This window comes from Tiliqua scincoides, chromosome 8 (assembly GCF_035046505.1).
Source record: "Tiliqua scincoides isolate rTilSci1 chromosome 8, rTilSci1.hap2, whole genome shotgun sequence".
NCBI lineage: Eukaryota > Metazoa > Chordata > Lepidosauria > Squamata > Scincidae > Tiliqua > Tiliqua scincoides.
This window is the reverse complement of record NC_089828.1, coordinates 56910050-56935362: the sequence shown is the minus strand read 5'-3', so window position 1 is coordinate 56935362 and position 25313 is coordinate 56910050. Positions and strand designations below refer to the sequence as shown.

General features: G+C 47.8%; 1 protein-coding gene and 1 pseudogene across 1 annotated transcript in view; both read right to left on the bottom strand.

Moving 5' to 3' along the window:
- ATP2A3 (ATPase sarcoplasmic/endoplasmic reticulum Ca2+ transporting 3) overlaps positions 1-25313 on the bottom strand; it is a 104491-nt gene that overhangs the window by 56299 nt on the left and 22879 nt on the right. The window contains exons 2-5 of the mRNA XM_066635004.1: positions 10809-10826; positions 9761-9843; positions 1012-1116; positions 12-150 (exon numbers count right to left, since the gene is read on the bottom strand). Coding sequence (XP_066491101.1) covers positions 12-150; positions 1012-1116; positions 9761-9843; positions 10809-10826 — 345 coding nt within the window. The remainder of the gene's footprint in view (positions 1-11; positions 151-1011; positions 1117-9760; positions 9844-10808; positions 10827-25313) is intronic.
- Positions 22505-22624, bottom strand: LOC136659682 (5S ribosomal RNA; annotated as a pseudogene).

Below are 25313 nucleotides of genomic sequence, written 5' to 3'. Positions count from 1 at the left end.
TGGCTTCATACCTGCCACCTCCACAATATCTCCCGGGACGATGTCTCGAGCTCGAATCCTTTGGACTCCATTCCTGTCAGCCCGAATCACCTTTCCCATTTCTGGTTCATACTCCTTTAAGGCTTCAATTGCACTCTCAGCGTTCCTTTCCTGTGAAGTTAGCAAAGACAGATACCATTTGCAGTCACTTGGGGGTGGGGGGAGATAATGCACGAACAATCTTTGCATCTTAGAGAGTACCCTCCACCCCATATGAACCTTCCCCAGAACTTGAGATCAGTTGATATGGGCTAATAATTGGATTTGGACAACATATTGGCATCCACAAAAAACAGGGCCTTCTCAGTTATAACCTCAGAGGTCTATTTGGCTTCCTCCTCACCAAAGTCATTCCATACACAGGTGAAGATGTTTTTATTCTGTCCAGCTTCTGCAAACTAGCTTTTATGAGTTAGGGCTTCTTTTTTCTTTTTTATGAGTTCTTTTAGTTCCGCCACAACACAGAGTTTATGATGGCAATTTTTTTTATAATTTCATCTTGGAGCGCTTTAATTGTTCATTTTATTTGTTTGAGGACAATACAACCATTTTGTGAGTCAATACATTAAAGCACAGTTGCCCTTCCAAAAAGTTGATCAGGCTTTTTCCTTCCATGCCTCCGACTTCAGGACAGATCTGGGGTGGGCAGGAACCATCACAGAGCGGATTTTGCAGTCGGTGCCGCTCCATATCTTTTATTATTACAGAACTGTTTTACTGGCTGTAGTTATCTTGGAGATACAATGCCTGTCTCAGTCTTCAGATGGGGAGAAATTGACTGGACTTAACTTTGCAGCCCTATTAAGGGAGAAACTGACCTGGCTTAACCTGTTTGCCTGCGGTCTTATCTAGCATCTGAGAAACTCATTATGCAATAGGAAGAGGAAGCACTCCAACTGCTAACTACTTCTCCAAGTCCTCTGGCATTCCCGTACGGTCCAAAATGTCAGGAGGCGAATGAACATTCTGTACCTGCCAGACCCCCACCACCGCATTGGCGATGAGAATCATGATGATGACCACAGGCTCCACAAAGGCCGTGGTGGTTTCTTCACCTTCTTCAAACCAGGCCAAGATCTGCAGAAGGAAGAAAAGTGAACATAAGGAAGCTGCATCCTACCAAGTCAGACCCTTAGTCCACCATCGTCCACACTGACTGGTAGCAGCAATTCTGCCATCAGGATTTCAGATGGGCGAGCTTTCCTAGCCCTACCCAGAAACACTGTCAAGCACTGAACTGATCACCTTCCTGTTTGCAAAGCATGGGCAAGCCCCTCCTCAATGTTTAAACATGTTTAAGAAACCCTGCTCTATCCCGTACCATTCTCAGGATGGCTATACCTAGGAGCTGTAATTTTTGGGTGATAACAAAATAAAAACGTATAATACTGCTTTCTGCACTTCTCATTTTTTGTAAAAGAACAAAACAATCCAGCAAAAAAATCCTCTACATATTGGTCACTAGAAGCTGATTCGGCTGGGCTGAAAGGGAGTCTGGGTAATGACTGTGGGTACATCTGCTCTATACCACCTATATCACCTACCTAGTACACTTTTTAAAAGGTTATAATTTATAAAAATGCTCCCTTGGAATAAACCATCTGCCAAAAAATAAAGTAGTTTAAAATCACATTTAGCTGTAACTCACACATGCCAAGTCAGGGACTGTCATTTTGAATTTGACACCCATCACGTGTCAAGATTCATCAATCCTTTGCAATTCATTGGGTAGTCATGCTGATATGCCCTGAAGCACAAGCATGAAACCAGCCCACATCCATTGCCCTGACCTCGCCTGGCTGTTTGTGTGCCAAGCTGCCCAGTGGTAATTGTGGCAACAGGAGAGGAACTTTTTGCCATCAATCAAAAGCTATCTGCAGAGGTTCCCCTCCCATGTTGACCTTCAGGGAGGCTGGCCTGTTTCATTTCCTGTGGAGTAAATACTACAAAATATTTTGTAGCAATTACTATGCCAGGCCCTGATTTCCTTGCAGGTAGTTTTGGTGGGGCTGGATCCAGCAAACAACCAGCCACCTATCAGGGCAAGACAATCATGTACATGTTTCACAGCAACATGAACACAACCCTAATGAACCATCTAGGCCACCGTTCTGCTTTCCCGAGTGGCCATCCAGATGCTTCTAGGAAGTACACAAGCAGTAGATGAAGGTATGTCCCTAGCATCTGATATTTAGGGGTACACTGCTCATGCATATGGAGGTTCCATTCAATCATCAGGGCAAATAGCCACTAACAGACCTTCCCTCCTTTATGTGTTCATTTAATCCCCTCTTGAAACCACCTTAGCCCAGTACCACATCCTGTGGCAGTGAGTGCTATAGATTAATTACTTGTTATGCAAAGAAGCGCTCCCCTTTGTCCATCCTGACTCTCCTGCCCATCAGTTTTGTGGGTTGACCCAGCCTGGCTCTAGTGCTGTGAGAGCAGCAAAAAACCTCTCTCTCTTCAATTTGCGCATAATTTCATAAACCTCATTGCGTTTTTCCCCTTCACCCCCTCATCCTATTTTGCCTATTTTCTTAACGATAAAGCCCGAAACATTGTAGACTTTCCTCATAAGGAAGGTTACCCAGCCCCCTAACCGTTTTAGTTGCCCTCTTCTGTGCTTCCAGATGCCTCCTAAATGCTCAAGCAGAGATGAAGGTAACAACTGTCTCCCTTGCCATTGCCCCTAGTCACAGGTAATTGACGAAATACTGCCACTGTACCTGGAGGTTCCCCACAGCCACTGCTAGTCTCATCCTCCATGAACTTAAATTTAAATCTGTTGTCACCAGATGAAACCACCTTGTCCAGCACCCTGTCTCCCTATATCATCCAGCCAGATGCCTCCTGGATGACCACAAGAACGTGAAGGCAGTCCCCTCCCCATCCCGTGTGCCCAGAACACCCTGTGACCACCCCAGATTGCAAATTGCACTGTGAAAGCTTTGCAAGAGTAATCTGAAAATTGAGGATTAAAACTGGCATAGAGAAATAAATGGTGGGCGGTTGGGAGTACACCAAATTCCTCTACCAAAAGGACTTTTCCCAGGTGGTGAGAAGCCATGGATAAACCCCAGACCTTCACAAAACAGAGGAATCTCTCCAGGCCTCTGCTGGAGAGGGAAGTACTTGAAAGCAGTTGGCAAAACAGAAATCTCTTTAATTATCTGTTATTATTTGATGTATTTTTTTACCCTGCCCTTCAGACAGGTTTTTCCCAGCATCAGGTAGTGGCAAAACTTATAATTTGCCTTCTTCAGGTGGGAAGACGCACTGAAAGCAAAGGAACTGGTGCCCGTTGAGTTAATGGCTCGCTGGAAAAAGGAACAGACCGAGCTGCACAGCATTATTTAATTCCAACCGGGCTGTTCAACTTTCTGTGTTTCCATTTTATCAGATTAAGTAATTGTGGTTAATAAGGAAACAAAGAGGGAGAGGGGAGAGGAAGCCCACCAGGGCTAATGGTTTTTACGTAAAATGTTGCAATTCCACAAACAGGAGAGGGGGGAAACCTCCTGATTTTGGAAATGGGCTCTGTCAGAATGCCAGATGCAAGGGAGGGCACCAGGATGCAGGACTCTTGCTGTCTTTTGTGCTACCTGGGGAATTTGGTGGGCTGCTGTAAGATACAGGAAGCTGAACTAGATGGGCCTATGGCCTGATCCAGCAGGGCTCTTCTTATGTTCTCATGGGATGTCAAGGAGAACTGGATATTACTGCATTTGAGGAAAAATCCGACAAGATAAAAATCTTAAATAAAACAGTGAGGGTCATTAAGCCTGATTGAGGCAGGTTTAGCCCATTCTGGGGGGTCTCTCTTGGAGCACCACAACCGGACATGTTGAGAAGTGAAGAGAACAAGATTGTTGTGTCTCAATATCTTCTTTGTGCCACACATGCCTTTTAAAGCTTCTCTCATGTTGCATGTTATCCCCCAGTCAACATCCAGAAGCCCCAAAAGTGTAAGGCCCCTTATCATTTTGGTCATCCTGTCCTATACTTTTTGCAGCCCTACAATACAAAGAGGGTCCAAAGAGTTCCCTTTCAAAGGGGTCCGAAGAACCCCCTCCCCATAGTGAATGTGCTACATCCAATATTCCTATCAAGGCGTTACGAAACTTCCTGTCCCATTTTTAATCCCTTTCAGATTATGGGTACATGTCGTCCACTGGCAATGGACAAAATGACTTCCTGCACATTGGCCCAGGGCATTCACAACCACACGTTCGCTTTCGATGCTGTTGACGGTGTCACGCCCACCATTTTGATGCAAGGGCATCACAGTACCAGTGGTGACTTCCAGGGCAGAGCTACAGCCCTATTTAACATGTGGCATTTGGCAATTGAGAAGCCATGCTGCCTAGACATCCCCTTGAGGCTCCAGGGGAAGGTCTCTAGCTAGGACTCCCAGCACTCAAGACTTGCATCCAGCACTCCCAGTTCTCCCATAGCAAGACTGGAGGAATGCAGCCCCTAGGGTGAATCCCCTCCCTGAGTATTCCAACAACTGACGTCCAGGGGCCACGCCCTGTTTACTAGCTAGTTTGAGGACACGGCTGAAGGTCCTGCTCTCGTCTCCTTGGACCTTTACCTGTCTTTGGCTGTTCTGGCCTCTGGCCCTTTCTAATCCTTCCTCACTAACTTGAAACTCAACCCCAGTTGGTTTTTGATCACAAAGTCTTACTGAAGAAAAGTATGTCTCTACGACACACTTTCTAGGAGGATCCCCAGAGCCTGCCTACGAACATAGGATGCCACATACTGAGTCAGACCACTGGTCCACCTAGCCCAGGGGTCGGCAACCTGCGTTTTTAGAGCCGCATGCGGCTCTTTCAGCTGTCTGCTGCGGCTCCTCCAGGTGAAAGTGGCAAAGAGTGTGACAGGAGGCACCTGTGCTGGGAGGGCGGGCTGCTTCCCTCCGCTCCCTGAGCTCACTGCCCTCCTCTCCCTTCACCCCCACCTGCCCCGCATTGGTTTCCCTTTTCAATTTTGCCGCTCTGCAGGCTTAAGCTCCCTGTTTTTCCCTTCCCCAACTCTCCAGCAGGCTCAGCCAATCAGCATCCAGCAGGCTCCTGGTTTTTTCATTTGGAATGGCTCAGGGCCCTTCACTGGCTGACCACCAGCCAATCCTGAGCCGCCTTCCTCCTCAGCCATTGCAAGCCCTTGCAGCCCGCCTTTCCCTGAGCAGGTCCCCACTCAGTGCAAGGAGAGGCTTTTCCTCCACAGCAGAGGAGACATCCTGTGTGTCTACTCAGTAGTAAGCCCCATTACAGTGGATGAAGCTTACTCCCAGGAAAGGGTGCCTGGGATTGCAGCTGTGGAGCCTGCTCCTATGCGTGTCTACTCAGTTGTAAGCCCCATTACAGAGGATGAAGCTTACTCCCAGGAAAGGGTGCCTGGGATGGCAGCCTTGAAGCCTGCTCAAGGCCAAGCGCAAGGACGGGTGAGTGGGAGTCTGCGCAGGTCTGTTCCAGAGCAAGTCCAATGTAGTCCCTGGGCTACTCCCAGGAAGGTGTGGAGGGCTGTATCCTCAGCCTCCTCCTGTGCAGGTCTACTCACAAGTAAGCCCCGCTGTAGTCAGTGGGGCTTCCTCCCAGGAAGGTGTGGAGGGCTGCAGCCTCAGCCCCCTCCTATGCCGGTCTACTCACAAGTAGTCAGTTAGGCTTCCTCCCAGGAAAGTGTGGCGAGGACTGCAGCCTGAGAGCTCAAACCAACTGGTCTGCTCAGAAGTCCCATTGTAGTCAATGGGGCTTACTCCCAGGATAGTGTGGAGAGAGTTGCAACCTGAGTGAGGGAGGGCAGGCAGGCAGGCAGGCAGGGCAGAAGCTGGCCTGTGGCTGCCCTCCCTTCTTCTCTTCCCCACCTCTGGAGTCTGTGTCCTTTTTTCCTTCCAGCAGGGTGCCTCTGGAAGGGGGGGGAGGGGGGAGGGGAGTTCTTTAGTATCCATGTAAGATAAGCAGATGTCATAACCGCCATATGTATTGGAATCCTGGAAGATCTGGTGAGGAGGTAGATGTGGTGTCAGCAGTGGCCCCTTTAAGGGTAAGGCCTGGGCATCCAGCAGAGTGTGCTGCACAGCTGCAGCCACTGGAAGGCAATAGGGCCCTCAGGGATATAAGGAGCACCTGAGGAAGGGGGTGTGGGTTGGAGAAGGAGTGCAGGTTGGAGGTAGGAGACTGACTGGCTTGGCTTATTGACTTTGACTTGGATACTCTGACTGACTTACTTTGGAATCTGACCTTGGACTGTGACTTGGCTTATTGACTTTGGACTCTGCCCTGGATGCTCTGACTGACTTTGTGACTAATGGACTGCTGGAGACACTGGAGTTTGGTGTGTGGCTGCTGTGCCCAAGACCTGCTGAGGACCCAGGGTCTGCTGTAGTGGTGGGAGGCTGCTGGCAAGAGAGAGGACCTCTGTAGGTTGAACAGGCGAGCTACCCTGGAGGTGGGGTCCAGCAGGACTGCAGGGCAGAACCAGGGTCATTTGTTGGGAGAAAGAAGGGGAGCTAATTTGCTTAAAGTGGGCCTAATTCTCCAGGCAGAGAATGGCCTTGGAATCAGGCAAAACACCATAGAGGACCAGGCGTCTGAAAACACAGGACAAGAATGTATGACAAAACTAAAAGCTACAAGAGGGGGCTACATTATAAAAATGGGACCTATAAGAGCATAAAGGTGAAAAAAAAAAACTATATATGCAGTATTATCTTCATTTTAGACGTCAAAAGGGTTTTGTGGCTCCTGAGGTTTTTTTTCCTCTGGAAAATGGGTCCAAATGGCTCTTTGAGTGTTTAAGGTTGCCGACCCCTGACCCAGCCCAACACTAACTTGGAAAATCCCTCCAGGATGTCAGGTAGGGGCCTTTCCTAGCTTGGCCAAAGATGCTGTCATTGCACATGCCTGATCTTGTCTAATCTCGGAAGCTAAGCTGGGTCAGGCCTGGTTAGTACTTGGATGGGAGACCGCCTGGGAATACCTGGTGCTGTAGGCTTAGACCATGATCTCGGAAGCTAAGCAGCATCAGGCCTGGTTAGTACTTGGATAGGAGACCACCTGGGAATACCGGGTGCTGTAGGCTTATACCATGATCTCAGAAGCTAAGCAGGGTCAGGCCTGGTTAGTACTTGGATGGGAGATCGCCTGGGAATACCGGTTGCTGTAGGCTTATACCATGATCTCGGAAGCTAAGCAGGGTCAGGCCTGGTTAGTACTTGGATGGGAGACTGCCTGGGAATACCGGGTGCTGTAGGCTTAGACCATAGTCTTTCGAGACTGAAGGTTGCCAACCAAACCAAAGATGCTGCCAGGAACTGGGAACCATCTAAATGAAAAGCAGATGCTCTAGCACCAGGCTAGAGTCCCCTGGTGGAGAAGTAAGGGCTGTTCGAGGAAGGGGCGTGCCCACCGCTCCAAGGGCTGCACACCTGTCACCAGATTAGTCGTGATGTTACTAAGATATTGCTTTGCTAATGTGGGTACCCCTCACGGCCATGTCCTCATTATGACTCTTCTGCAAACAGATCAGGCAGGGAGGAATCCCCATTGACTGGGTTGTATCCACCGTGGGATGCAGATGTTTGCACGCAGGATCCCGGCTTTCAGAAGGCGCTTTGCATTTTCAGGAGATGTTGCAAATGAAATCAAATTCAGCCAGGAGTTCCACTGATGCAAAGGCAAAACAGCAACATGCAAAAAGAAAAAGGGGAAGCCCCCCCTCCCCCAAGACGACTGTTCGATCCGCTGGGTTACTTATGGGATGACACCTCCTTTCTCACAAATGCCTCCTCCGAAGTCAGATCACTGGTCCACCTTGTTCAGTAATCTGCACTGAATGACAGTACTTGAGCAAGGCAGAACGCAGCGGCTTAGCTAAGGGAGTGTGGGTACATTGCAACAGGTACCAGGTCTTGAGGTAATAGAGGCCTCTGGAAGTGCCTCTCAAAGGCCTCTGAGACACACCCTCAAGGCCTGGTACCCGAGGCCTCAGAAAGTACCCAGTGCCCCCCTAAGATGTTGTACAGGGGGTGTTAAAATTGGGGGATATTAAAAAACTTTTTGCACCAGCAGGTGCCTTAGCCACACCACTGGCAGGAAGTCCTTCTCAGCCTGACCTGGCGATATCAGGCACTGAACCTTCTTCCATGCAAATGACTTGCTCTCCCACTGGGCCAAAGATGCTCCTGATGAAGTTACGTATCCCGAACCAGGCCATTGAGCCACCTGGCTTAGTCTTGCCTACACTGATTGGCAGCAGCTCTACAGGGTTTCAGACAGAACATTTCCCAGCCTACCTTTAGATGCTGAAGACAGAGGTCAAAGCAGGGCAGACCCTCTGCCAATGAGCAACAGCCCCATACAGTTGATAAGGTGGTCCGCACAGCAAGAGATCAGAAGGGGTCCTTCCAGGTCAGGTGACAGGTCATTATTAGCCTGATCTCGTCTGATCTCGGAAGCTAAGCAGGGTCAGGCCTGGTTAGTACTTGGATGGGAGACCGCCTGGGAATACCGGGTGCTGTAGGCTTATACCATAGTCTTTCGAGACTGAAGGTTGCCAACCAACCATGTAGAAAGTCGCAGGGTCAACCCCTGGTAGCATCTCCAGGCAGGGCAGATGAAGATTCCCCATCACCACCACCAGCCAGCCTCAATAGTGCTGAGAGAGATCAACAGGGGGCCTCATCCTGTGCAAGACAGCTTCCCACTTGTGGGTAATCACATCACTGAATGCTCCCCCACCCCGCTGTTGGAAAGCAAGCATGTCAGGGCCAAGGGCTCCATCCTAGCCTTGGCCTAGACATGCCAACTTGTTTTACCCTCCTCCTGAAAGTGAGTCATCCCCACCGGATAGGTAGGAAACACATAGCAGCTTCACCAAGATGATCTGTTTGCTTTCAAGAACATATAGACCCTCACTGCAGAGAGACGATTTTGGATGAGTCACCAAGGCCCACAGCAGTCTATCTACTCATGACTCTCACTCAGCAAGGGAGCCGGAGACCAAGTGGGCAGCACATCCTTCAGAAACACAGTCTCTTAAACCCCAAATGAGTTGGTGGGAAGGGATGAGCCATGCGGTGTTGAATCAGGAGAGGCTCTTGTGGCTCAACACAACACCCAACATGGAGGCAGGCAACAACCAACTCAGAGCATTGAAAAGAAAGTCAACCCGTCAGTGCACTGAAACTTTCAAGACCTGACAGCAGTGATTCTAGAAACAGCCCTCCTATTATACAGAGTGTCTCCAAAAATGTACATACATTTTCATTAGCTCTTATCAGTACATCATTCATTGCAGAAAACCTGTAACATCTAAACACCTAAGGCAGTCATTCTCAAATGATTTAGCACCGGGGCCCACTTTTAGAATGACAGTCTGTCGGGACCCGCCAGAAGTTATGTCATTAATCTGAAAGTGATGTCATGGCCTGAAGTGACATCATCGGTTTAGGCTTCAAACCTAAGCCGCAATCAGTCAAAGGTCCCATTGCATTGTGCACTCACGCTGTTATTTTGAATAGCTTGGAATTCAAACATTCCAGCTCAGGACTCAAAGCAGAATCCAGATTTGGATCCTTCTCCAACCACTTCTCCAAACCAAACTGGATGGGCAGCCACAGAATTTATATTTATGTCACCTGTGTAGCTTTTTCACCATTGCCACCACCATTATCACCACCCAAATCTGCAGGGGAAATCTTGGAACCACCACTTACAAAGGAAACAAAGGCAGCCAAAAGCAGGATTCGCACGAGGAGGTCTTCAAACTGCTCCAGCACCAGTTCTAGGAGTGACTTCCCTAGCGAGCAGAAGAAGAAGAACCAAAATCAATTCAGATATTCAACAAAGCCAGGCCCCCAACCCCGCTCCCTCTCCCCCCACCCTGCAAAACTGTTTAGTGCAGTGCTTCCCAAAGTATGGTTCGCAACCCACCGGTGGGCCACAGGCCTATGTCTGGTGGGTCACAACCTGGGCCCTCTCACCCTCCCTTGCTTCCAGGTGGCTTCAAATCAGAGCCATTCTGGAAGTATTAGGAAACCTCAGAGATCTCTTCTAGGCCAGCAACCCTCCTGACTTACCCCTGTGGTCTTCAGAATGGCCAGAAGCCTCTAGAAGTCACTTTCTGTCAAACTAGAAGTGACTTCTGAAAACTGGAAATGACTTTTAGAGGCTTTTATAGGTCATTCTGAGACTTGTGGAAAACAATAGAAGAGGTCATCCGCCTGAAAGAAGCCTCCGGGACCTCACAAGATGGAGCAGCATGTTGTGACCCACTGGGGAGAACAAGGTGTGTCGCGGTAACATCCAAGTTTGGGAACCACCGATGCAGTACATACAAAACTATGGCTGCCATCTTGCACGTGACATAGGAAGGCTACAGTCCTGTGCACTTGTCCCCAAGAGTAAGCCCCAATAAACTCAGCAGGACTTACCTTTGAGTAAACACATACACACAGGGCTGCACTGTAAGGCCACTGAAGGAGTGTGTGTGATTCAAGTCATGAAATCAGCATAGGGGAAAAAGCCCCAGCTCAAATGCAAAAACACAAACACACACAAAACCTGACGTTGGTAGTTCTCATCACAGAACTCCATGTGACCTCTAGTTTAGCCGACAGTGACTAAGGTCACCATGGCTGAGAGGAGATTTCAACCTAGAGCTCCCTAATCCAAGGCAAAGCCTAAGCCTTTACTACCAACCCCAGGCCACGTTCTGGATAACAGATCCAGGTTACAGACAGCTCTGGATAACAGAGTGCTTACCTTCTTCAGCTGGGAGTTCTGCACGGTGTCCGATGGAAGGTGCACACAGAGCAACCAAGGAAAGAGGAGGGGCAGGGGGAGAGAGAGAGAGAGAGACTAGTTATGGATTGATCAAGAGACACACAGTCCATCACTATAACTGCAGCTTCTTTCTGTTTCAGTGACCATCTTTAGTTTTCAAATTTGCAAGCACCCAAAACTAAGGAATGATTCATGCAATGCCTTCTCGCTGCCCTACAAGTTCCCTCCACATCCACTTTGCAAAACCCACCTCAGACACCACCTGACATCCATGCCTCAAATTCTTAGTGGCATGCATGTATACAACCCAACACATGCAGGCCCCACTTGCAAGGTCAGCATACTCCCTTGTTACATGTTGGACACACACAGCTGCCTTCTACCAAGTCAGAACATTGGTGCAACCTAACTCAGCAATTTCCAACTGGTGTGCCCTGGCACACTGGTGCGCCATGAAAGGTCCACAGGTGTGCTGCAGGTTGAAAATTGCCCCAAAAAACTCTTCCAGGTTCTGCCACTCTCTCTCTAGGGCAACTATAAACCAGCAGAGGAACTGTCAATTCATTACTACATACAGTTACCCTAGAAACAGAGCTGCAGAACCTGGAAGAGTCTCCCAGAAGCAACATCATAAGAGGCAAAGACCATAGAGGTCAGTGTGCCTTGAGAAGAAAAACTGGCCTAACTGCATCTGAGGAGCTGAAGCTCCCTAGAGCTTCAGATTGGGGGGGGGGGGGTTTCCCAGATCTACCTAAAGATCTCAGAGAATGAATTTAGGAATCTTTGCATGCAAAGCATGTGCTCTACCACTGAGACAACCCTTTCCCACGTGATCTGAGCATCTCTTCCTAACACTGCCTCTTGTCCATGGAGGTTCAAATCCGACAGTGGCCGATAAGATTAGAACTTTCTAAATCTAAAGACCAGCATCCTGTCTCCTGCAGGTCACTGACCAGATGACTCCCGTAAGCATGTAATGAAGATGCCCTCCTCTCCTCTTTGCTTGTCGGCTGGCAGCAACTGATATTCAAAATTAAACTGCCTCTGCACACGGAGGTTCCATATGACTGCAAGGAGACACTGACAAAAGGGTCCATCATGACTATATCCAATCCCTTTCAAAAGCTATCCAAGCCAGTGTCCATCCCCATGTCTTGTGGAGACACGTTCCACAAGCTAGAATTCCGCATTGTGTGAAGATTTTCGTCTGTCCCGAATCGACAGCCTATTAAGTTTCACTGGGTCACATGAGTTATGGAGAGGAATTTCTCTGCACCGTGAATCATTTTATAGATCAGGGGTGTCCAAAGTTTTTGGCAGGAGGGCCACATCATCTCTCTGACACTGTGTAGGGGGCCAGGGAAAAAAGAGAATTAATTTACATTTAAAATTTGAATACATTTACGTAAGTATACATAAATGAATATATTAAAGATGAACTTATATGAATGAATGAAGGTCTTGCAATAGCTCAAGGCCTATAAAAGGCCTTGCACAAAGCAAGGCCGGCCTTTCCTTTGCTGCCGCTACTGCATCACGGATGTGAAACAGCAAGCAGTGGAGGGAGCTCTCATCCCACAGCGAGAGGTCAAACAGTCGCCCTCACGCTGAGAGCAGTTGCATTGGGCCAGTGTGGGCTTCAACAAATCTCCAGAGGGCCAGAGGCTCATTGGAGACTGGGGGCTCCCTGAGGGCCGCATTGAGAGGCCTCGAGGGCCGCATGTGGCCCCAGGGCCGGAGTTTGGGCACCCCTGTTATAGATTATCCCTACCCCTCCCCCATCATCTTTTTCCTACTCGCAGAATCTCCAAACACTTCAGCTGCTCCTATTCCCTCATCTTCAGGTTTCCCTTTTTGCCTTTGCAATATCTTTTTGGTCAACCACAATTATGTGCAACATTCCAGGGCCAGTTGTGTTTTGCACGGGAGGCACTCTGATACCAGCGAGCTTCTTACTGCCGGTCCCTTCCATAACAAATCTGAACATGACATTTGCCTTTTCAACAGCCACTGTGTGCTTTTAAAGCCAACATTTGCATCAGTGTGACTTCGGAAAGGGCAGGGGAGAATGGTCTCTGGCTCAGAAGTTCATCTGACTGCAACCAGGTGCCATAAACCCAGAACCAGTCCCAGCATCCTTGGATGGCATCTGAGAAAAGGTAAGAGGCGACAAATGTCTTGAAAAGCTGCTAATATTATTTCTTGCAAAAAAGCAGTCTCTTTTTTTGAAACACGCCAAACCTTGGCATCCACCGTACTGCACATTCTTGCTCACTCTCTCTTGCTCAGTGTTTTTTTTTTTTAAAAACCAACTGGATTAACATTCTTTGAATGAATTCTTAGTTCATATCAAGCCCCCAAGTGACTCACAACTGCAGACGACATTGGAGAGAGAAAACTGCAATGAAAAAAGCCCACGGAAGGATGTCATCGCAGGCGAGCAACGATTTCCTTTTGGCGGAGGAAGAGGGCCACCACTAGCACGACAGGGCACATGACAGAGCCAAGGACATTTGCATACCACAGACACAGAACACATCTTCTGTTTTGCTCCGCCTGCCCACGAGATATGAATCAGCCCTAAACATGCCACAGAAACTGAGAGGTGGAAGAGAAAAGTGGCTTCACCCACAGGTACATGAAGTCCTCTTTTGCACCATGACCGACTCCTCTGGGAAGTTCACAAGCAGGGCATGGAAGCAGCAGCCCTACTTCATGGCATGCTGCCAACATCCGGTGCTCAGATGTATACTACCTCTGTAGCTGGAGGTTTCTTCAGTCACACGAAGGAGCTCTCCCCCCCTACCCAGCAGTTGCAGACAAGCACTGAACATGGGGCTGCCTGGGGGTGTAGCTGGGGAGCATGTCAGCATCGGGGCAGGGTTAACAAGGCATGCCCCTATTCCCTCTCTCTCCCCACACTCACTGAATTGAGGTCATTAGTGCTCTTGAGTTTTGTTCCTTTGATGCCAGATGCCTCGCGTTAAACTTCTAAGAAATGGCGGTTATAGATACATGTTACACACTATCTGAATTATCTATACTTAACAACAATCATTTAAGGCAGTGTTTTCCAAACTGTGGGTTGGGACCCACCAGTGGGTTGTGAGCTGATTTTGGGTGGGTCGCAAAAAGTTTTTGAAGCATTGGTGAAAAAAACCTTTGAAAGCACCCTTGCCTGGCTTGCAGAAGAAAAAAACAGGAATGCTAACCTGTGGTCCAAGGTAATCTTCACACCCCCAAATTAAAATGTTGCATTTTCCCACTTTCTCTAGTAATTGGCATGCCATAGATCATGTGTGAACCCAGTTTCAGCCTTTTGTCTGGCCTGCAAGTCCCTAGCTGTACGTCTTGCTCTCCAGGTCAGCCTTCTGAGTCTGTTGGCATCCTTCAGTCTCGGAAGACTATGGTATCGTGCTCTGAATGGTGGTTCTGGAACAGAGTGTCCTCTCCAGTGCGTGAAGCCTGGGTAATGTAGATACGGAGGATAGACTGTTTCCCATGCAGCAAATCCTCCCTCTCCACATCGCTAAAATGGTCCAATAGAAAGGCAGAGCCAATACGGTTGGTTCCAGCTGCGTCGCAGGAGTTGCCAGAACGTGACTGTGTTCAGCCATGAACTGCCGCAGGGACTTCGGCTCTGGATTTTGCCTCGAGGTTGACTCCTGAAGCCTTTTCCATAACTGGATGTAGCCACAAGGCAGTGGAGGTTTGGGATCAGAGTTTTGCTTCTCTCAGATGAGCTGCCTTCCCAGGCTGACTAGCCTCACCTACCCGGTGGCTGTTTAGTCGCCTCTTACAACAAGTACAACCAAACGGAGGGCCTTCTCGGTATCCTGGAATGATTTTAAAGGCTTTGGGGGACAGTCCTTGAACTCCATTTCTAGTGAGGGTCTAGCAAATATATACTATATGTAAGGTAGCCTTGGAAGCACAGGACACTGATTACAGGTGGGACCTCAGAATCCATGAGGGATCCATTCTTGGACCCCCTGCGGATACCAAAAACCACAGATAGCAAAATCTGCTGTTTTGGCCCCTTTATACCCTCTGAAGCCCACAGAGGCTAAGTCCTCCCACAGCCTCTGCGGGCTCCGGAATGGCCATTTTAGGTTGAAAAAGTCACTTCTGATTTCCCTCGTTTTTATGCATTTAAGGTATTCAGAGGCCCAGGGAAGCTTCAGTAAGCCAGTTGGCTCTGGACGCCTTTGGAAGGCTCAGGTCGGGCCAAGTTGGGCTCAGCACAGGACTGGGGGGCACATGTTGAGCCAGATATAAAATCTGTGGATAAACAGTATGCAGATTTTTACTATTAAATCATTATTAATTATTATTAATAATAAAATATTTCTTTCTAGATCACTTTTTTTGTCCAGTGGGCCATGATAATTATCATTTTTAAAAGTGGGTCCCAGTGCTAAAGGGTTCGGGAAGCACTGCTTTAAAGTAAATACTACCATTGCCAATTTGCAGCTGGGAAGACTGAGGTCCCAATCCCATCCAACTTTCCAGAGCTGATGCAGCCATACCAACAGGGTGTGAGCTGAGAAGGGGAGGTGGGGGAGAAGGCCAGTCACAGCGGTCTCCTCAAGGTAAGAGAATGTTTGTCCCCTTACTTTGGGGTTGCATTGTGGCTGCATCGGCACTGGAAACTTGGATAGGATTGGACCCTGACGCTGCAAAGCTTGTCTATGGCTACCAAACGAGAATTTACAGCAGAGGCAAGCTTCAGTCCAGGGAAATCCCAACTGGATAATGTCATACTCATTATTACCTAACCACGATCAACAAGAATGTAAGAGCAGTCTTGGCACTTCCAATCACAGGTTAAACACAAGGACTTGTTTTAAAAACACTTTAAAGAAATTAAAAAATCTGCTGCCCAGACAAACTGGGGACCTTGTCTTAGTCACTCCAAAATATGTTTAACCCATGTGATGCATTGAGTAGACATTGCAGGCCTTGGAATCAAACAAAAGTGGCTACATTGGAAATGAACCAACACATGCACTTATTCCAATTTAATTTTTCAATTCTTAAAAAAAAAAAACAAAAAAAACTCCTTGTCCCATCTCGATGTTAGGAAACAAAGGAGACCGTCAACATTTCGATGAACAGAGTACAAATCTGACAGGGCATGAACTGGTTAAACATTTCCAAGATTAATTTGGGAGCCAGAAAAGTCACTCAGGGAAATGGAACTCCAAGCTCCAGTTGCTATTTGACTTGCGCTGACATTTCAGCCACTGCCAATTCAAACAAAACTCCTTTCCAAAGGGAAGCCTTCATCCTGGCATCTCGCACATGAGCAAGCCCATGGCAAACAGGTGACGGAGAGGTGGATAAACATGGGCTGGGCCATTTGCACTCTGTCCTTTTAAAAGGTAAACTGAACTGAACCAGGGAGAGGCAAGATTTGGTGCTCCAGTGAAAGATGTCAGTTAAGGCATTTGCTTAGGATTTAATGGTGAAAAATTAGGCCAAACTGCTTCTGTTTCCCATAAGAAAGGGCAAAGAGTATCATACTCCAGCCACAAAACCCACTCTGGTCTGTCAATTGTCCCAGACATCACCCACTGACTTCCAAAATGGTGCCTTAAGAGGGATGGCAATTTGCCCCCAAACGATCTTTTTTTTCCTCCAGGTTTTGCTTTGTTTCTCAGGCGAAAGGGCAACAGTTAATCTGAGACCATAACGAGACTCTGCTCCTTTGAGACTGCAAACCACCTCATACCAGATTTCTCCCCCTCCCCAATTTCTCAAGGACTGGCCACCCAGCCCCATCTCAGAAACCTCTGGTTTTTGGACGCATTCAACAGCGGAATCCAGCTTTTTAAGAGCTTAGATGCGTATGGTCCATTTGAACTACAGTGGGTCAGTGCCAAGATTTTCAACAATTTCCTTCTCATGACACACTGGCCTCCGTGGTCTTCGCCTCCTGTGATGTCACTTCTGGGAGACTCATCCGGGTTCTATGGCTCTGTTTCCAGCTTCTGTAGTAATGACTTGTCTGTCCCTACTGCAGACAGTTGCCCTAAACAGAGCTGCACAACCTGGAAGAGTTTTTCAGTGATTTCCAACAGCTGTGCTCCAAACTCCTACGGCACCGGCTGAAAATCGCTGAGAAAAGAGCCACGAATCAGAACTTCCCAGTTTGAATCTCACCTCTGCCATGAACTCCTTAAGAGGTCTTAGGAAAGCTGTTCTCTCTCACCCTCAGTCTTCCCCATCTGAAGCATGCTTATAATAATACCTACTAACTTGATAAGAAAAAAAGCAGTGAATAGGAGAAGGGTAAAGCACTCCCTGCGCCACTCCATGTTGAAAATCGTGCCCCCCCCACTTAGTAGCGGAGAAGCAGAAGTCAAGGTTTCTAAACTGGCACCAGCCGCTGCAGATTTAGTTACAACTTTAGCACCTACCAATAATACATACATCATATTTGCATAGCACTTTCTGAGTGCAGATGGCACGCTTCACATGTCCTATCTTGGTACGGTCCTTCCACAATCCTACAAAGTAAAACATTATTATCCCCCATTGGAGCTGGGGAAGACTGAGGCAGAAAAGGGATAGTGAGAGCAGTGGCGTAGCTAAAGGGGGTGCAAAGCACTAAGTTTTGCAGGGAGCTTCACTACGGCATGCAAGTGCCCCCTCCCCTTCAGAGCGATTTCAGGTGGTGGGAGCAAAAAAGAGGTGTATGCCTCTGTTTTGCTCCCCCTGCCCTGAATCACTCCAAAGGGGAGGGGCGCCTTGCACACCGTGATAGAGCTCCCTGCAAAACGTAGTGCTTTGTACTCACTCTAGCTGTGCCTCTGAGTGAGAGAAACCATTGCCTTTCCGCCTCAGTCGCCTGCAGCTGCAAGTTCATGGCAGAGGCAAATCTCAAACTGGGGAAGCCCCAGTTCATAACCCAGTCTCTTCACCACAGACTGGGGCACAGGCATTTTCAAAGTCAGATGTTGGAACACCTCCCCTGCAAGGAAAGACTGAAGTCTTGGGGGGCTTTTTAATTTTGGGGGGAAAAAAGATAGCTTTAGAGGAGGGTTTCTAAAATGTATGCACATTGGAGAGAGAGAGAGAGATAGGTTCCCCCCCCCCACACACACCACTAGGGCTCAGTGTCACCCAATGAAACTAATGGGCAAGAGATTCTGAGACAGAAAAGTGACACACAATTAATGTACGGAATTTGCTCTCCCAAGATGGTGTGATGGCTTTATAAGATTAGACACATTCAAGGGGGAGAAAGGTCTGTCAATGGCTATGGATGTCTGAATGGAACCTCCACGTTCAGAGAAGTCTATCTTTGAGTATCATTTATTCACTGGCATCCTTCAGTCTCGGAAGACTATGGTATTGCACTCTGAAAAGTGGTTCAGAGCATCAGAGACCCCTATAAATTGGGGTGGTGGTTGCCCCCATGTCCAGCTTGGGAGCTTCCTGGAATCATTTGAATGCTCAGTTGTAGAAACAGGATGCTGGGTTTAATGGCACTTATGCCTGATCCAGCAGACTTGCTCTTCTAGTTCTCTTTAAGGGGAATGAGATACAGGTAGAGAAATCTATGATGGTTAAGTGGAACCTGCATGCTCAGAGGCAGTCTACCTGTCACATTTAAAGTGATTTAGCAGGGTTCTCGCACTGTTAGGTCTTCCCCCATCATTCAGATATCTCTCCTTGTAGTTTAAACAAAACAGGAAGAGAGACTGTCAAGGACTTGAGAGAGACAAAAAACAGCAACCCCCGGGACGCCCCATTTTGGGGACACTGCGTCTAGTCAAGATGCACTGTAAAATAAATTGTTATTTTAAAGGAGCTCCATTTCAACCCACACACCAGCAGAAACCACGTCAAAGAGACCAATACCTGCCATGTGTCAGCCAGAGCTGACAGCTTATATTAATGTTTGGGGTGTCCAACTTTCCCCAGCTCCCAACTCAGGGGCTGCAATCATTGCCGAACATAAATCCAGGCCACTTGTTGAGTTTTAACATGACGTAATTATAGTTGTTCTTCACCTAAGCAAAATTAACCTTTTTAAAAATAAGGGCCTGCCAATTATCCTACAGTAGAATAATTGAGGCACGTCTACTCCAAAGTTTTCCAGACTCACAAAGAGAGTCTGGTCCAACAAGAAGCTGACGGAACATACCAAGATCCAGGTCTACAGAGCTTGCGTCCTGAGTACACTTCTGTACTGCAGCGAGTCATGGACTCTTCGCTCACAACAGGAGAGGAAGCTGAACCCTCTCCACATGCGCTGCCTCCAACGCACTCTCGGCATCACCTGGCAGGACAAAGTTCCAAACAACACAGTCCTGGAACGTGCTGGAATCCCTAGCATGTATGCACTGCTGAAACAGAGATGCCTGCATTGGCTCGGTCATGTTGTGAGAATGGATGATGGCTGGATCCCAAAGGATCTCCTCTATGGAGAACTCGTGCAAGGAAAGCGCCCTACAGGTAGACCACAGCTGCGATACAAGGACATCTGCAAGAGGGATCTGAAGGCCTTAGGAGTGGACCTCAACAGGTGGGAAACCCTGGCCTCTGAGCGGCCCGCTTGGAGGCAGGCTGTGCAGCATGGCCTTTCCCAGTTTGAAGAGACACTTGGCCAACAGTCTGAGGCTAAGAGGCAAAGAAGGAAGGCCCATAGCCAGGGAGACAGACCACAGACAGACTGCACTTGCTCCCGGTGTGGAAGGGATTGTCACTCCTGAATCGGCCTTTTCAGCCACACTAGATGCTGTTCCAGAACCACCTTTCAGAGCGTGATACCAGAGTCTTTCCAGACTGAAGGTTGCCAGCAGCAACTCCGAAGTAAATCTCACTGTGTCCAATGGGGCTTACTCTCAGGATTGTGCGTATAGAGCTGCAGCCCTAGTGACCTTCCACTCATGTACGTGTGAAGGTGAGCCAAATTGGGTTTCTCTCTGCCCAAAACACAAATGCAGACAGACCTGGTGAAAAGACTGACTCTCATGGTTGTCAGCCCAACCTGTGAACTGTTCAGAAGCATTTCCCTTCCCTGTAGCTTAACTCATCACTAGGATTCCCCAAACTGTGAATGCTGCTAACTTGGAGAGCCACCATAAAGCAAGTGCAAAGACATCATCAGAAAATGACAGAAATTGAGCATCTCGGGGTCATTAGCCAGAAGTTTGCTAAAAATACTCCTTTAGTGCCCTTATTTAGCAAGTGAACCCTGCCTGCCTGCAAGAGTGGCTCGCTGAAAGGAAACAGGAGGGGCACAGGAAGCACAGAGGGCAAACAAGAACTGGCTTTTCAAAAAATGCACCGACACTCTTGCGCTGATGGAACTTTTTCTAAGCGCACGCTTCACCAAAACACACACCCCAAAACACACACACACACACTCGTAAAATTGGAAACCTCTACTGTAAACCACAAAGGAAAAGATCACTGACATTTTTTGTTCTATTTATGAAAGATGAACACAAGATCAGAGGAAATGTGAAGAGGGCAAGCAGCGTAAAGGGGAACACATCCCCCTCCCCGGACACACAGCTCACACCCCGGCAAGATCCCAACAGGGAAGGAACATTTTTTAATCTGATGAGCCAGGGCCAGCTTTAAACCAATGGGACCAATTGAGCCCTGCGCCTAAGGGGCCGCCGCACTAAGGTAATCCAGGCTTAAATGTATGCAGTTTGATATGAAAATGTGCTTAGATCCATTAAGTCACATGCACTTTTTAAGCACGCATTTTGGTTGCTTTTCATTCTACCATAAAAAAAAGAAAGTTACGCTACATCAGGGGTGCTCAAACTTTCAACTTTAGGGATGCTGGACCTTTAACAAGTGTATAGAAGAGAGAATTGCAGCAGGTGCAACTTGTCATCCCACAGATGACAAGCTACACCTGCTGAAATTCTCTCTTCTATACACTTGTTAAAGGTCCGGCACCCCTAAAGTTGAAAGTTTGAGCACCCCTGCGCTACATTTTAGTTATATCTCTAAGAGTCTACAGACCTTGGCTGTGAACCTGGGGCCTCGCAAATAATGGTTCCAGTTGGGCCCCACAGCTCCTAAGGCCAGCCCTGTGTTGAGCCATATGGGTGATAAATGCATATGCTCCTTCACCACGTTGGCAGTAAAGAAGAGACTCTCGCAAACCCTAGACTTGTAGGCTATTTACCATTTTGAAAAACTGCCTAAGAAGCGGAAGATCCTGCTTCTCAAAGTCACCGGTCCTTGCCTCAATTTGCACCTTCAGCTGTGGGGCCCAATTGGAAACATTTTTGCGGGGCCAAGCGTTCACAGACAAGGTCTGTAGGATCTTAGAGTTAGAAATAAAATTTATTATCGCCTTTATATCTCTATGATATAGATTGTGAGCCCTTTTGGGACAGGGAGCCATTTAGTTATTTGATTTTTCTCTGTAAACCGCTTTGTGAACTTTTAGTTGAAAAGCGGTATATAAATACTGTTAATACTGTTAATGATAGAATTAAAAAAATCAAAATGTGTACTTTAAAAGTGTGTGCAAGTAAATGGATCAAATGGATCTATGCACATTTTATTATAAAATTGCATACACGCAAGCCGACAAGTACTATAGATACTCGCCTATAAGTAGTCTCACAGATAAGTCAAGGGCAGCTTTTGAGCCAAACATCATGGAATTTTCTTAAGTGTATTTGACAAGGCCAGATTTACTTTAGTGGGGGGGCCCTTAGGTGTGGGGGGTCAATTGGGAGCAATTGGTCCAATTGGTTTAAAATCAGCCCTGAGTCACTGCTATTAGAATCCAGCATGCCCTGAAGTTTTTACCACAGTCACCCAACTGAATCCACTATTGACTTTTTTTTATTTTAAATACTCTGCTTATTTTAAACACCCCCCTTTCTCTCCCAGTCATGTTTCCAAGGCTGCTGGAGGCTGCCGGGCTCCAACCATGAACAGATGCAGCCGCCAGCATGACCTGAACTCGCTTCACATCCAAGCAATGCAATGACAGACCCAAGAAGCCCAGGGATTCCCCCTCCTGTCCCCAGGAAGCTGCTGCCAGCCGACCGGCTGGATCAGATTCCAGGAGGACTCACTGTGATGGAGAGAGAGCCCTGTTGTCCTCCCCACTGTAGATAATATACTAGGAAAGCAAAAGTGATCCCACAGGTCTCTGCTGCCAGTAGTAAAACAAACACAGACATCCACCCGGAAATATTCCGCCACCTATCTCTGGTGGCATAAAGGAAGGTCTCCACCTCCCTTTTCAGTCCTGGCTCTCACCCTACAGCAGCAGAAAGTGCAAACTCTGAAGCTTTCCAACAGTATCCCAGGCAACAGATCCATTGAGGAGTTTTGCCCTCTCCAGGCAGACGGAAGATGGAAGGAATTTCCAGCTCAATCCCCAAGATGAAAACAGTGTTTTGATAAAAAATAAAAGCGGCATTTGCATTTCAAAAGAAAACAGAGCAGGTGGTTTTAAAAAAGTCAAAGGAAAAAAATGATGCTTACACTATACATATGTAAGCAAGGCTGGCCCAAGACCTTCTGAAGCAGCAGGCCAAATTGGATTGGATATTGGTTGGCAACCTTCAGTCTCGAAAGACTATGGTATAAGCCTACAGCACCCGGTATTCCCAGGCGGTCTCCCATCCAAGTGCTAACCAGGCCTGACCTTGCTTAGCTTCCGAGATCATGGTATAAGCCTACAGCACCCGGTATTCCCAAGTGGTCTCCCATCCAAGTACTAACCAGGCCTGACCCTGCTTAGCTTCTGAGATCAGATGAGATAGGGCATGTGCAGGGTAACAGTTGCTAAATGCTGCCCCTTTAACCACTGACGTAGGAGGAGCCTTTGCTCCTCCCAATCTCCAATGTTCCAGCTCAACATTCTACTCCCCTCCACACTTCCTCTTCCTCTCTGTCCTTTTCCAATCCACAGATTTGCAAGGAGGAGGAGAAGTGGAGGCAAGTAGGCGGACAAGATGGTGCCCCCCCCATCAATCTGCCGATTGAGGCAACAGCTTCTGTTGGCCTCATGGATGGGCCGGCCCTGTATATAAGCAAATAACACACAGAGATGGGAACATACAGATAGGCAGGCACTTCAAACGACATCTTGGAAGTACTTCTGACAGACACCTGCTGGAGATGCTCTAGGACAGTGTTTCTCGAACGGAGGGTCGGGACCCACTAGGTGGGTCGCGAGCCAATTTCAGATGTGTCCCCATTCATTTCAATATTTTATTTTTAATATATTAGATTTGATGCTACCACAGTATGTGACTGCATTTGGGGAAATGTGACAGATCTGTACCTTTAACAGGCTACTATGTATATTCTTTTAACAATGACAGTAAATGGGACTCACTCCTGGGTACATGTGCGTAGGATTGCAGCCTAGGATTGTTAAAAATGTTCCTGCTTCATGACGTCACTTCTGGTCCTGACATCACTTCCGGTGGGTCCTGACAGATTCTCATCCTACAAAGTGGGTCCCAGTGCTAAATGTGTGAGAACCACTGCTCTAGGAGGACTTCCTGCCATAGGCAAAGTGTTGAACTAGGTGACCTTGTGGGCACCTTCCATGGTTTTTAACACTTCTAGGGATGGGCAGATCTCTGTTGTCATCCCATCAACTTGGCTTGCTTTCATGAGACTTTCAAACTGCTTAAAATCTCCAGAATTTGTTTCCCCAGCATTGAAAGAAACAACCCACCACCACATTTAAATCTGCAGCTCCCCCCCCAACAAAGCTTTTTCATGTGCTTCTTTACTCAAACAGCAGTTGCAATCATATTTTTAAAATGTATCCTGCCTTTCTTTGGCAATCCGAGAACCACACTCAATGGCATAGCTGAAGGGGGTGCAAAGCACTAAGTTTTGCAGACTCCTGAATGCGCCATGCAAGCGGCCCCTCCCCTTCAGGGCCATTCTGGGTGGGGGGAGCAAAACGGATGACTCCAAAGGGGAGGGAGAGGGGCCACATGCATGACTTGCATGACACATTCAGACGCCTGAAAAACTTGGTGCTTTGCACCCCTCTAGCTATGCCACCGATCACAGTAACACACAGTAATTATCAAATCAAAATCAGAAGACGAAACTATCGCCTAACAGGAGCAAGCCAAGAGAATGAATGAAAACAACCAGACATAATCTGAAACTGACAAGGAGGCAACCTTCTCTGAAAAGCTTCAGCCTTCTCCTTCCGACTGAGGGAGGGGGCCAAACAGCTCCTTGTGCAGGGAGGACTTCCATAAAAGTGCACATTTATGTTTAAATATGTTTTTGTCCAAAAACAAGTCAAATATAGAAAATCGGTAGGCATCTCCGTAGCTTATCACATCCAATCTGGTGGGAAGCTGGAGGGCTCCGAATCCACGTGCGCTGCTGTGATTTTTGGCAAGAGGGGAATTTGGTAACTGACAGTGGTGAAAAGCTCCATCTGTGGCCGCAACTGCCATGTTCACACCAGCACTGACACCAGGGAGACCTCGCCAGAGAGAGCGTGGGTCTGTGATGCCTCATCACATTCCTGATGTCTGCATGTTCAGCTGAACATGGGTGCAGACAGTGGGCACATCCATTTTAGGATGGGATAGGATAGGATAGGAGATCTCTCCCCGTGGAAGAGAAGAATGAGTGTAAATATTTTAACTTCTACAAACTAGGCTGGCCATGAAAGGCCAAGAAAGGGGGCAAACAAAAACAGCAAACTCGCGGCCAAGTTTTGGGCCCGCGGCATCAAACCCCCCAGGGCACCCAAAACCAACCACAGAATTTCCCCTGGTAGCAGCTTCGTGCCTGCAACCAGGTCTCCCTGGAGAGGTATTCCCCTCCCTCCCTCCTCCCCCACACGAACGGCCTTTTGTTGCAAACCTGGCAAGCAAAAGCAAAACAGAGGTGTCACAGCAAGGTTTCCACTGAAGCCAGCACAATGACGTTTGGCAACCCCCCCCCCCACCTGTACTGAGCCAAGCTTGATCTTATCAGGCCTTCCTGCTCATTCAGCCAGTTAGGGTTTGTTTTGCAGAGGGTGTCGAAACAAACTGCCGTTTTCACTTCAAGGAAGAATCGAGCCCTTCAGGACAGCAGACCTCATCCACTGCAACTTTCTAGAGCCTTTTTTATATGATCTTTTTTTTATCCGTTAAGCCTCTCATGTTATAGAATTCTGCTATGCTCCAAACTAGGTTGCTGGTGTAGAATCCAGCAAGATGGAAAAGCTCCAGGCAGGCAGGTATTCTTCTCCCTAACATCAGAACTTAGGATCGCTCCAGGATGGACAAAAGGAAGGACTTGGTAGTGCAACATTGACCCTGGGAACTCCGTGCCACAAGTTGTGGCGGTGCCCACTCACCAAGATGACTTTAAAAGAGACTTAGACACATTCATGAAGGGGAAGAAGAGATCCAGCCAAGGCTATTAGTCAGAGTGGTTGTGCAATGCTTGCATGTTCAGGAACACTGTACCTATGAATGTAAGTTTCTGGCGAGCAACAGCCAGAGA